Source organism: Giraffa tippelskirchi, chromosome 7, assembly GCF_054371585.1.
Source record: "Giraffa tippelskirchi isolate mGirTip1 chromosome 7, T2T-mGirTip1v1.2.pri, whole genome shotgun sequence".
NCBI classification, from domain to species: Eukaryota; Metazoa; Chordata; class Mammalia; order Artiodactyla; family Giraffidae; genus Giraffa; species Giraffa tippelskirchi.
Window position 1 is genome coordinate 142,677,704 of NC_137281.1, and position 12,848 is coordinate 142,690,551.

Genomic DNA, 12,848 nt, shown 5'->3' on the forward strand with positions numbered 1-12,848 from the left:
GTAAAAAAATTTTTTTTAATTAAAAACAAAACATTGGTACCTCTCAATTTATATTCTTACAATTTCATTTGAAGTTTTTTTTTTTTTTGGTAAAGGAAAAAGATCATTTTCAAAATATTACTGCTCATTGACTACATACCTGACTACATACTGTTAAGAGTTCAGCTAGAGATGTACAGTGAGATTCATGTTTTTTTCATATTTACTAACACAATAGCCATTCTGCAGCCCATGGATCAAGAATAATTTCTACTTTCAAGTCTCATTATTTAAGAAATAAATATTTCTTAAGACTGTAGTTGCCATAAATAGCGATTTCTCTCATGACTCGCTTTATTGCAGTGCTCTAAATTCAAACCCATGATAGCTCTGAGGTATGCCTATGTAAGTCTAGATTCATATAGTACCTGTGTAAGGCTAAATTCCACCGCTCAACTGTCCCTCAACAAAGAAAGAATTACTGTATTACCTGAGTTGTTAGGAAGTCTTTTATATTGCCTGCTGCTTGCTTGCTTACTTATTTTACCCAGTTGCTTTTTTGTGTTTTCAACAACATGGTTTTCTTAGTCCTAAAAAATTTAGTATAGTTATGGTAACTATTTTGAGGGTTTCTTGTTGTTTAGTCACTAAGTCATGTCTGACTGTTGGAACTGCAAGTCTTGAATGCCATAATGAATTATTAAAGATAAAGCAATGTATGTTACTCAGTTATGGAGATAGGAATATGCATTTATGAGATGAATGGAAAAGGAATAAAAATTGTCCTAGTAAAACACAAATGGGTATCTGTTATAAATACAGTTTCCAGTAACAACATCATACACATTCAAAAGTGTTACAATTTAAATGATATATGCCAAAATGATGATAATGCGCTATGTAAGCCTATGTTAGATAACTCATGATGGCTTTTAGTTAGATAACTAAAGATATATGTAAATGAATTGAACAAAATTGTTTTATGAAACAAGAGGGTAGAAATAGAGTGGTAAAGAACCCGCCTGCCAGTGCAGGAGAAGTAGGAGACGCAGGTTCCATCCCTGGGTTGGGAAGATCCCCTGGAGGAGGGCATGGCAACCCACTTGAGTATTCTTGCCTGGAGAATCCCATGGACAGAGGAGCCTGGTGAGCTACAGTCCACAGGGTGACAAAGAGTTGGACATGCCCAAAGCAACTTAGCATGCACTCGAATATATTTTATATAACATTTTAACTAACGACACTGACTTTCACCAAAATTTACAGATTCAGATCATCTAAAAGCTTTTTCTTTTCTTGTTGGGAAAATTTAACATATAGAAAAATTCTTATAAAATATGGAAGATAATTTTAGTCCATCAGTATACATCCGTGCTTTTATTTCTTAGGGCTTTTATTCCCTCCCTTATTTTTTGCATTTGTGTTCTGTCTTCTCATATATGTTTTAAGCTGCCTATCTTTACTCCTAACACAGGTATATTGATGGTGGATTGTGTGTACTGTATATATTGCTTTAGTCTCTTTCCAGCTTGTTAATATGTATTTTTAAATGTTGCTTTCCTAAGAACATTCTACTGTAGATAAAAATGTAAATACCAGTACATGTTTTAGAGTGACATAAATATAAAATGCAAGTGTAAACAAAAAAAGATCTAGTATTTTTAATAATTCTGTTGATATTAAAATAGTATGCAGATAAAATTCTCACTTCTGCAGAAATACGTATGTATGTATGTGTTAGTCACTCAGTCGTGTCCGACTCTTTGCAACCCCGTGGACTGTAGCCCACCAGGCTTCTCTGTCCATGGAATTCTCCAGGCAAGAATACTGGAGTGGGTTGCCATTCTCTTTTCCAGGGGATCTTCCCACCCCAGGAATCAAACCCAGTCCGTCTGCATTGTAGGCAGATTATTTACCGTCTGAGCTTCCAGGGGAGCGCAGGAATATGGGTAGGCTCAAGTTCCAATAGTTCATTTGTAAGCCAGTGCCTTTGGGCAGAATATATTCTGAGCTTGTGAGAGGTTCCCAGCTGGCCTGCTGAAATCAATTTGACTTACTATGTTGTTGGAATTATAGAAAATTATATTTTGAGATTTTTTTCCTTTGGGCATGTATGTCTGAATCTTGACAATGGAAATAGTTTCTTGTCTTCTGCAGCCCCATCCTCTGAAAGGAAATACTTACCTGGAATCCTTAACCTCAACCCTCGGAAGGGGACTGTGGCAAGAGGGCTGAATTCCTTGAGCTGTGGTTGTGATACGAGGGGCTTTCTAAGTCCTTTGGGGGGCAGCCTCCATGGGAAACCTCCAAGGTTAAAAACATTCCTCTGGGGACTCCACAGGCAATGGGATAAACCCTACTGGAAGCTAATGTTGAAAATACTAAGCAGCTAAGATCTTACTACTTCCTGGTTCTCCTTCCCGGTCTTTTCTAACACTTTCATAAACATCTCCCCCAATACCCACGTACCATAGGGTGCCTTGGTGAATGGGATTGTCCTAAAGTTCAGAAGTGACTACCTCACTTATTTGTGCAAAAGTTCTGCTTATGTAATAAAATACATTCTCTTTAGATTAAAAAGATGAAATAAAAATAAAAGAATTCCTTTGGGGATTTTCCTGGCGATCCAGTGGTTAGGACTCCACATTTTGACTGCCGTGGCTTAAGTTCAATCTCTCGTCTGGGAACTGAGATCCTGGGCAGTGTGGCCAAAAAAAAAAAAAATTCCTTTTCTTTCTGATCTAACCTCTTCCTTTACCTCTAATTAATAGTCATTTTCTAGTTTATGGACAATGTTTGGTTACTAAGACCTTCATCTTCCCTTTTCCCCCAGCATTCTCTGTCTGCCAGAAGTGAAAGGTGGTACAGATAGAGAACTGAATTCTTCACTTTGTAGGAATTAGCTTATGCATTTACCTTTTTTTTTGTTTTGGTGAATAAGCCAGAAGAAATTTTCCATTAGGATGATTAAGTAAAGGTAACACCCCCAAGCTTCAGGTATACCAGTAGAAAAGCTAGATCCCAGTGCCAATTGACTGTCCTACTGTAGCTCTATGAAAAATGGTTCTTAATTCTTCCCCCAGTTGACCGTTTGCCCAGTGAAATAGCCATAGGACTGATGGATTTGAGGGTAGACTCTGGAAGGAAGGCAGTCCCCTTGTTATTGCTGTCTGGTTTTTCTTCATCTGAAAAAGTATTAAGGAAGGTTGATTCAGATATTATTGATGGGTGGAATTTATAGTTTAGGACAAGATTAGTAAGGATTAGTATCTATGGTTCACCACCCCACCCCCAGGCATACTGCTTTGAAATTCTGCTAATTTTTGTTTACATTTGTCAGATTTATTTTTGCTATTTTATTTTTACTCCCTTTTCTAGTACACAAGGACAGAGCAGACAACTTTAAAGCTAATAAAAATTTAAGTTCACTTTTTGTCTCCAAATAGACCAATGATTGTTTATGTTGTAGCTCAGTAGAAGCACCAGCTACCTTACTAGTTGGCAACAAAGATCCCAAACCACACAAGGAGAGAGCCTGAACTTAAAAGAATAATGAATGAATTTAGTGTTTTGAACTTGGAAACAAAACTGCTATTCAGTTTTTTTCTTATAGCTGGATATTGAACTGTGACTTACTATAGGGGAGCAAAGAAAGGCCTCAGGGGAATGGTAGTTGTATTACTAGTTACAAATTTATGGCTAAACGCTTTGAGGAAAAATGTCTGATTAAAGGAGATATTGAGAAATATGACCTTCTGGTTAACTATTTGTTTTGAAAGGCAGACCTGAAATTTTTTTTTCCCACTTCTGCAATTTCTCTCATAGTTAATCTATTAACAACTTTTATTTTTTTAAGAGACAGTGAAGTTCAGCATAGATAGTGAACATAGTGTCTTTACATTGCTGCACAAGGAAATGAGTGTGTTTATGTCGTAAAAAAAAGTTACAGGGAGCACATAAACAAGGATTATTTATATTTGGAGTACAACTCTGTCTTATTCACGTATTATGTAATGTGATACATTAACTCTATTTGGATTATAAGCTTTTTGGCATGAACTTTATTTATACCAGTGCTGTCCAGTGGGCATGTAATGTGAGCTACGTAGGTAATTTAAAATTTTCTAGTAGCTGCATTATATATTTTATTTAACCCAATATAATCTAAATATATTTCAACAAGTAATTAATATAAAGGTTGAGCTATTTTGCACCCTTTTTCCATACTAAATTTTCAGAACCCATTGTTATTTTATTCTTAGTGCACATCTCAATTCAGGCTAGCCACATTTCGAGCACTTGATAGCCACAGATAGCAAGTGGCTACTGTATTAGATAGTGCTGTCTTATACTTTTACAGTTTCGTGTTAGGAACACAATCGTTGCTTTGTGTGAGAGTGTGTGTGCTTGTTATTTTAGCTACAGATTTCTCTAGTTGAATAAAGTATAAAAGATTTTTAAATGCCTATCTTTTCTTTCTCTTTAAGGCCCTTCCTTCTTCCATGATTATAGTAGCAGTTTATTGTCCTGTGATAGCTGCTGTTTTCATTGTTCTGAAGATGGTCAACTATCGACTCCACAGAGCCCTGGATGCTGGAGAGATTGTAGATAGGAACGCAAATGAGTTCACAGATCAGCGAGCCAAAACTGAGCAAGGCAACTGTTCAACACGGAGAAAAGATAGCAATGGCCCGAGGTAAGGAAACCCATGCCACTCAGTTTTTAAGGATGTACAGTGATTCCTGTGTCCAGTGATGTGATTATTGTGTCATGCCTGTTCTGTTCACCTGGTTTTACCACTGTCAATACAGTGACAGACATGATTGTCACATTAGGCAATAGCAAAGCTGACTATCTGGAGATAAATCAGTATCCTTAGCCTTATTAATGAACAACATGTTTGAATGATAATAATCATAATAGTATAATAATTAAACACACCAAAGACCAAAACCAATGGAAAACAGGTTAAAGAAATAATAAAACATGACTTCATAAATCAAAGCATTTTTTACTTATACGTATGTGTAGTTACATGTATGTACATATACTTATATACTTTTGTATAAAATGTGCATACATCTTAAGCAAGCTGTGATAATATTTTACTTGACACTTATAATCTGCAGTTTTCCCTTTATTGTAAATTTTTTTTCAATTTTATATTCTCACCTTAGAAACTTAGCTGTTCCTTCCTTAGCATGACTGATTTCCTGTGTAGTGGTGGCCCCCTCCTAGAGGCTTTCTTTTCCTGTCTCAGCTAAAATATTCTCCCCCCTGCTCTCAGTCACATTCTACCCCGTTACCTCAGCCTCAACCAGAGGAATTTAGTTATTGTAGTCAAAAGGTTGTGACTTTATAGAAATAATAGGTATCCCTATTGTAACTCTTCAGTTGTTGCGGTATGAGCATACAACATTTTTAAGCTCATGCAGTCCTCAGAAGCAATTCTATGATATGGATGCTGTTATTATCCCTGACTTAACAGATGTGGAAAGTAAGGTGAAAAGGATCAAATAATCCAGGCATTCAGGCTCTGGAGTCCATGCTTTTAACCACTATGCCATGTTTCCACTCAGTATAATATATTATATCAAGATATAAATAATGCCATTAAAAGGAGGTATTCATCTTCTAAGACAGGGCAATATTTCTGTGTCACTTTAAGCCTTTGTCCTTTTTCAGTTACATGTTCCTTCATCCCTAACATGATTAGCCAATTTTTTAATATATATTGCCAAAGTCCAAAGATTTTTACCTTTTAATTATTGTGATCAGCAGATGGAGGGGTTTTTTTTCTTTCCACTTTTGGCAGCACTGATTATTTAGTATTTTCACAAGCTGGTAAATGTCTCATTGTTTGATTTTTTCAGTTTTCAGATTACTAGTGAAATGGAGGCATTTTTCTTATGTTGTTCCATTTAAATTTGTTATTTTGTGAGTTGTATGTTTTTCTATCAGTGGTTAGTTTTTTACTGTTGGTTTCGAGAAGATACTTATGAAAGATATCAACTCATCTTTTATGTCAAATACTTTTCTTCACATTATGGTATTTTATTTATGTATTTATATGCCACAATTTTTTTTTATGATTTGTTCTATGAAAGTTTATTAGTTCTGTCTTTATATCAAGTTTTGTAAGATATTTTTCTTTCCCCAAGTTATGTAAATATTCATCTCTGTGTACTTTCAGTATTTTTACCATTTTATCTTTTATTTTTGACTTGTATTCAATCTGAAAAACATTTCTAACTTTTTTTTCAGATTTGTTAGGACCATCAACATTGAATGAATAATGCATTGTTATGTCCATTTCTGGGCTTTGTTTTCTGCCCCATTGATCTCTCTCTTTGTTTTACACTGGCTTTCTAATATGCTTAATACTTAGCAGTGTGAATCCCTCTTCATTATTTTAATATTATCTTAGTTATTCTCTTGCATATGCTTAGTTTTTTGTGAGATGTTCCCTTGTATGCTCATCCTCCAGAAAATCTCAGTAGAATTTTGATCATAATTGTATTAAATTTGGAGAGAACTCAGCTTTTAAAATAGAAAGCCTCACTTAGAGACACTGTGTAGTCGTTGTACAGTCACTCAGTCTTGTGTGACTTTTTTATGGACTGCAGCATGCCAGGCCTCCCTGTCCCTCACCATCTCCCAGAGTTTGCCCAAGTTCATGTCCACTGCATCAGTGATGCCATCCAGCCATCTCATCCTCTAATGCCCTCTTTTCCTCTTGCCTTTAATCTTTCCCAGCATCAGGGATTTTTCCAATGAGTCGGCTGTTCACATCATGTGACCAAAATACTGGAGCTTCAGCTTCAGCATCAGTCCTTCCAAAGAATATTCAGGACTGATATCCTTTAGAATTGACTGGTTTGTTCTTCTTGCTGTCCAAGGGACTCCCTTGTATATGTATATGGTGTATATGCATAAATTTTTTAGTGGATTCTACATACTTCTTAAGTCTATTCTATTTCTGTTATGAAATGCATACCCCCATTTATTGGGTAAGCAAACAGAATGTAGATTCTGCGCTTAATCTGCCAGGGGCTTGGATCAGTTCCTGATAGTATGACCTTGAGGGAGTTAAGCTTTTATGCCTTGGCTTCCTCATCTGGATGATGAGACAAATAATAGTACTATCTCTAGGATTCAGTTCAGTTCAGTTCAGTCGTTCAGTTGTGTCTGACTCTTTGCGACCCCATGAACTGCAGCACGCCAGGCCTCCCTGTCCATCACCAGCTCCCGGAGTTTACCCAAACTCATGTCCATTGAATCGGTGATGCCATCCAACCGTCTCATCCTCTGTTACCCCTTCTCCTCCTGTCCTCAATCTTTCCCAGCATTAAGGTCTTTTCAAATGAGTCAGCTCTTCGCATCAGGTGGCCAAAGTATTGGAGCTTCAGCTTCAACATCAGTTCTTCCAGTGAACATTCAGGACTGATCTCTTTTAGGATGGACTGGTTGGATCTCCTTGCAGTCCAACGGATTCTCAAGAGTCTTCTCCAACACCACAGTTCAAAAGCATCAATTCTTCAGCGCTCAGCTTTCTTTATAGTCCAGCTCTCACATCCATACATGACTACTGGAAAAACTGTAGCCTTGACTAGACGGACCTTTGTTGACAAAGTAATGTCTCTGCTTTCTAACATGCTGTCTAGGTTCTCTGCTTTCTAACCTGCTGTCTAGGTTGGTCATAACTTTCCTTCCAAAGAGTAAGTGTCTTTTAATTTCATGGCTGCAATCACCATCTGCAGTGGTTTTGGAGCCCAAGAAAATAAAGTCTGACACTGTTTCCACTGTTTCTGCATCTGTTTGCCATGAAGTGATGGGACCGGATGCCATGATCTTAGTTTTCTGAATGTTGAGCTTTAAGCCAACTTTTTCACTCTCCTCTTTCACTTTCATCAAGAGGCTCTTTAGTTCTTCTTCACTTTCTGCCATAAGGGTGGTGTCATCTGCATATCTGAGGTTATTGATATTTCTCCTGGCAATCTTGATTCCAGCTTGTGCTGCTTCCAGCCCAGCGTTTCTCATGATGTACTCTGCATATAAGTTAAATAAGCAGGGTGACAATATATAGCCTTGACGTACTCCTTTTCATATTTGGAACCAGTCTGTTGTTCCATGTCCATTTCTAACTGTTGCTTCCTGACCTGCATACAGGTTTCTCAAGAGGCAGGTCAGGTGGTCTGGTATTCCCATCTTGTGAAGAATTTTCCACAGTTTTTTGTGATCCACGCAGTCAAAGGCTTTGGCATAGTCAATAAAGCAGAAATAGATGTTTTTTTGGAACTCTCTTGCTTTTTTGATGATCCATCGGATGTTGTTAAGTTGATCTCTGGTTCGTCTGCCTTTTCTATAACCAGCTTGAACATCTGGAAGTTCACGGTTCACGTATTGCTGAAGCCTGGCTTGGAGAATTTTGAGCATTACTTTACTAGTGTGTGAGATGAGTGCAATTGTGTGGTAGTTTGAGCATTCTTTGGCATTGCCTTTCTTTGGGATTGGAATGAAAACTGACATTTTCCAGTCATGTGGCCACTACTGAGTTTTCCAAATTTGCTGACATATTGAGTGTAGCACTTTCACAGCATCATCTTTTAGGATTATGAGGCTAAATGAGATCATATATGCAAAGCACTTAGAACTATTTCTGATGCATGGAACAACTCAGTAATTGCTAGCTCTTATTAGTTCTGGATAAGTTGTATATGATTAGTTCTGGATAATTGTATATATTCTTAATGCTTATGTTACTTATTTTTTCTATTTTCTTTTAGTTTTCAAAAAATTTTATTGCGAAATAATATATTTCAAACAGTATATCAAGTATATGTATAATTTAGAGAATAATAAACAAGTGAATACTTATCCACCACACAACTTAAGTAATAGGACATTGTGCAAATACAAGTCTTTCTCATTTCATTCCACCCTTTTCCTTTCAGGAGTGATATTTATCTTGAATTTTTTATTAATAATTCCCTTGATTTACTGTTATACAGTCTTTGTAGTTAGTCCTAAACCTATTATTACTTTATTTTGTCTGCCTAAGACATCCTAAAGACCGTCATACTGTTTGTATTTCTCTGTGAAGGGCTTTTTTTGTGCAGAATTTCATATTTTGTAGACTTACCCATGTTGATGCTTCCAGCTATTACTTGTGTTTGCTCTTGTATAGTCTACCCCTGTTGGAGTAGACTACAGTTTATCCATTTTTCTGTTGATAGTCATTCAGATTATTTCTAGGTTTTTTGCTCAGATAACACATTATCATATATGTTTCTTTGGCCACATCTGTATATCTAATATACGTAAGGTGATTCACAGGGCATTTTCACATTCAGTTTTATTAGGTAATTCCAGGCTGTTTGCCAAAACAATAATACCAGTTTATACTTTCACCACTAGTGTGTGAAAGTCCTTATTGTTTCATCAATATTGGTTTTGTTGTTGTTTTTGTAAGTTTTACTAGTTTTCCATTTTAACAGTTGAGTGTTCAATGTGTCTCATTTTGACTTCTATCAATAGTTAACCTTTTTGATTACTAATGAGACAGAGCATCTTACCTCACATATATGGTCCATTTAAGCTTTCTGTTCTTTCCAGTGCTTGTTTATTTCTTGTTTCATTTTTCTTTGGAGTTCTCCTTTTTTTGTTAAGGAGGTCAAGAGAGAGGGGACATATGTATACCTATGGCAGATTCATGTTGATGTATGGCAGAAAGCAATACAATATTGTAAAGCAATTATCCTTCAATTAAAAAGAAATAAATTTAAAAGATATATATTCATCATATTACTCCTTTGTTGGTTATATACATTACAGATGTCTTTTTCCAGTTTATAGCTTGTCATTTTGCTTTTCTTAAGATTTCTTATGATTATCATACATTTCTTAAATGGGTTTATTGGGTTTTTTTCGGTAATTAATGTTTTTGTGTCCTGTTTAAGAAGTTATTTTCTACACCGATACCAGAAAGATACTCTCAAAGATTGTCTTTTTAAAGTTTCATGTTTCTTTTGTTTTCGCATTTCAGTTGTACCGGAAATTATTATGATCTGTTGTCAAGTATGGATTTAGGGTTTGTTTTTCTTTATATATAACTGGTTTAATCAGGATTTGTTATAAGACTATATCTTTTCCTTTTTGACGTGTGGGACTCACTTGATCATAAATTGTTTTCGCATATGGTGGGTGTGTTTTGGGCTCCGTTCTGTTCTGTTGACATAGTTTATGCCTGTGTAGTTACTACACAGTCATAATTGCTGCAGCTTTGTAACATGACTTTTGATACCTAGTAGGGCAAACTTTGTACCTTGTTTTTTTTTCAAGAGTGACTTTGCTACTCTTGATCTTTGATACAAACTTTAGAGTCTGCTAGGCAAAGTCTACAAGGACTTAGAGTTTTTATTAGAATTACATTGGATATGTAGATTCCTCTCCTGAGAATCGATATCCTTACAATATTGAATCTTTCCATTTATTTAGTCTTCTTTAATGTCTTTCAGTAAAGATTTATCATTTCTCCATTAAAAGGCTTTCATAGTTTTTATTCAATTTTATCAACTTTTTCTAATTACTTTTCGTTTTTGTCCCTTTAAATGTAGCAGTTTACTTTGTTTACAGCAGCCTTATTAAACTCCCTTATTAATGGTAAAATTTTGTAGGTTATTTCTTGATTTGCTGCAAATGATTACAGTTTTATTTCTTCTTTTCTATGCCTTATTCTTCTTGTTTAACTTTTCATTGGCTATAACTTCTAATACATGGTTAATTTGAAATAGTATTGGTGAACATCTTTGTCTTTCTTTAATCTTAAAGAGAGTGTTTTTAAGCTTCACCATTAAATAAGATCTTTGTTGCAGAATTTGCTTTTGACATCTCCTTTCCCTCACTCTCCCACTGACAAATCTCTGTTCTGAGGAACAGAAATGAGCAGGAAAACAAATACACTTATTTTCAGAGCCTATCACTATGCTTGGTACATTAGAGCTGTCAGTTTGTTGCATGGATGAACAAATGTGGTAGGACTGACTGCTTCTGCTTCTGGTTGCCATTGGCTGTGGTATGGCAGCTCAGAAATAATGATCTTAAAAATCTTGATCTTAAAGAAAGAGTCAACGTCATTTATATATGTATTACATTTTTAACGTTTCAGGAGAGGAAATTAGCACATTGAATTTTAGAATATGAATATGTGAAGATAGAACATATTTTTTTTCTGTCTCATGCAGTGGTGCTTGCAATATTTGTAAATTAAGGATCCATTTAAAATATACACAGATGAGTTTTTGGCTAAATTTTCTGAAGATTTATTCTGTTTAGGGACTTTGTTTTTATCTATTCATGCTTTTATGAACATCCTTGTGGTCTTGATTAGATTTATAAATTTAGTACTGAGGTGGTACTGTGACATTCTAGTTAAAGCCTCAGCTGTTAATGATATTAATTATCAGCAAATTGATTTGTGATGTTTTCTTTATAATTCAAATTAGACCTTTTCTACTTTCCTTGTTCCCCTGTACCTGTTGTTTTTTTTTTTAAACAGATGAGGAAATTAAGTCATAAAAGTAGAGATTCCCTGATGCTTCTTTGGGAATTGTAAACTACATACTTTCCAGGTACATGCGGAAATCACCATTGCCGAAAGTCTGCAAGCCTTACTAGTAAAGAAAATTTTTACTCAGTCAATTTATATATTAGGACACTGATAACTGACTGAAAGTTCCACTTCTTAATTTGTAGAGAAGAGAAAAGTGCAGCAAGTTTGCAAGAGGATTTAGTTTTTTCTATAAAAAGAACTATTTGTTTTTTCTTTCATCTTTTTTTCTCCCTAAGTACCTCCTTCCACTCAGTGTTGACCATTGAGCATTAGATCTAGATTATTTTTTCTCCACTGGAGATGACCCTCCCCCACAGGAGATACTTGGCAATATTTGGAGACACTTTTGGTTATCACAGGGAGAAATGCTACTGGCATCTGGTGGATAGAAGTCAGGGATGCTGCTAACTGTCCTAACAATGCACAAGATGGTCCCCAGCAGCTGAGAATATGTGGCCCGAAATGTCAATCGTGCTGATGTTAAGAAACCTTCTCTAGATAATGGAGTTTATTTTTGGTTTTGAACTGGAAAGAGAACTCCAGTGCCTGTTTGTTAAAAGGCATTATTGATATCTTAGACTGTGGCCTTTAGACTTAGACCTGGTGTTCGAATCTTATATCAGTCCTTACTGGTTATGAGCACCTACATTCTCGTGGGTGAGGAAAAAGAGCAGAAAGAGCAGACATGATAACACACTGTAGAGTGTGTAAGTGTGCTGAGTAAGTGTCCTTCGTGTCCTCCCTTCCCACCGGAACGCCATATACCAGTGACTTGGCTTACGCTGTGTGCTCCTCTGAGATCTTAGGCAAGTTTCTACACCTTTCAGTTTTCAGTTTTTTCATCTGTGTAATGAGAATAGTGTTTATAACATAGATTTTAGGGGAATGTTTCATGAGAAAATGCAAATAAAACATGTGCCCCTGTGGCAAGAATATATTAAATATTTAGTAAATGTTGCTTTGTTATTAATTTTATGTTCTAATTGTAGTCATTTGAACTTGCTCTCAGAAGTGATGTATAAAACTAAGAAAGATTGTTCATCAACTGATGATTAAATAAACAAAATGTGTTCTGTCTTTACGATGGAATATTTGGCCATAGAAAGATATAAAGCACTGATACATACTGCAACATGTATGAACCTTGAAAACATTGTGCTAAGTAAAAGAAGCCAATTACAAAAGATTAGTGGTTGCTGAGGGCTGATGGGGGGAGGGAGGTGGGTTAAGAGCTAAATGGGTCTGCTTTTGAGATGAC

At 35.8% G+C, this 12,848-nt stretch overlaps 1 protein-coding gene across 8 annotated transcripts in view; it reads left to right on the plus strand.

Annotated features, from left to right (window-relative positions):
* The window catches only part of PCNX1 (pecanex 1), a 175,377-nt gene that overhangs the window by 24,793 nt on the left and 137,736 nt on the right, over positions 1-12,848 (plus strand). For all 8 annotated transcript variants that reach the window (XM_081508889.1, XM_081508892.1, XM_081508893.1 and 5 more), the window contains exon 2: positions 4,467-4,675. In XM_081508889.1, coding sequence (XP_081365015.1) covers positions 4,467-4,675 — 209 coding nt within the window. The remainder of the gene's footprint in view (positions 1-4,466; positions 4,676-12,848) is intronic.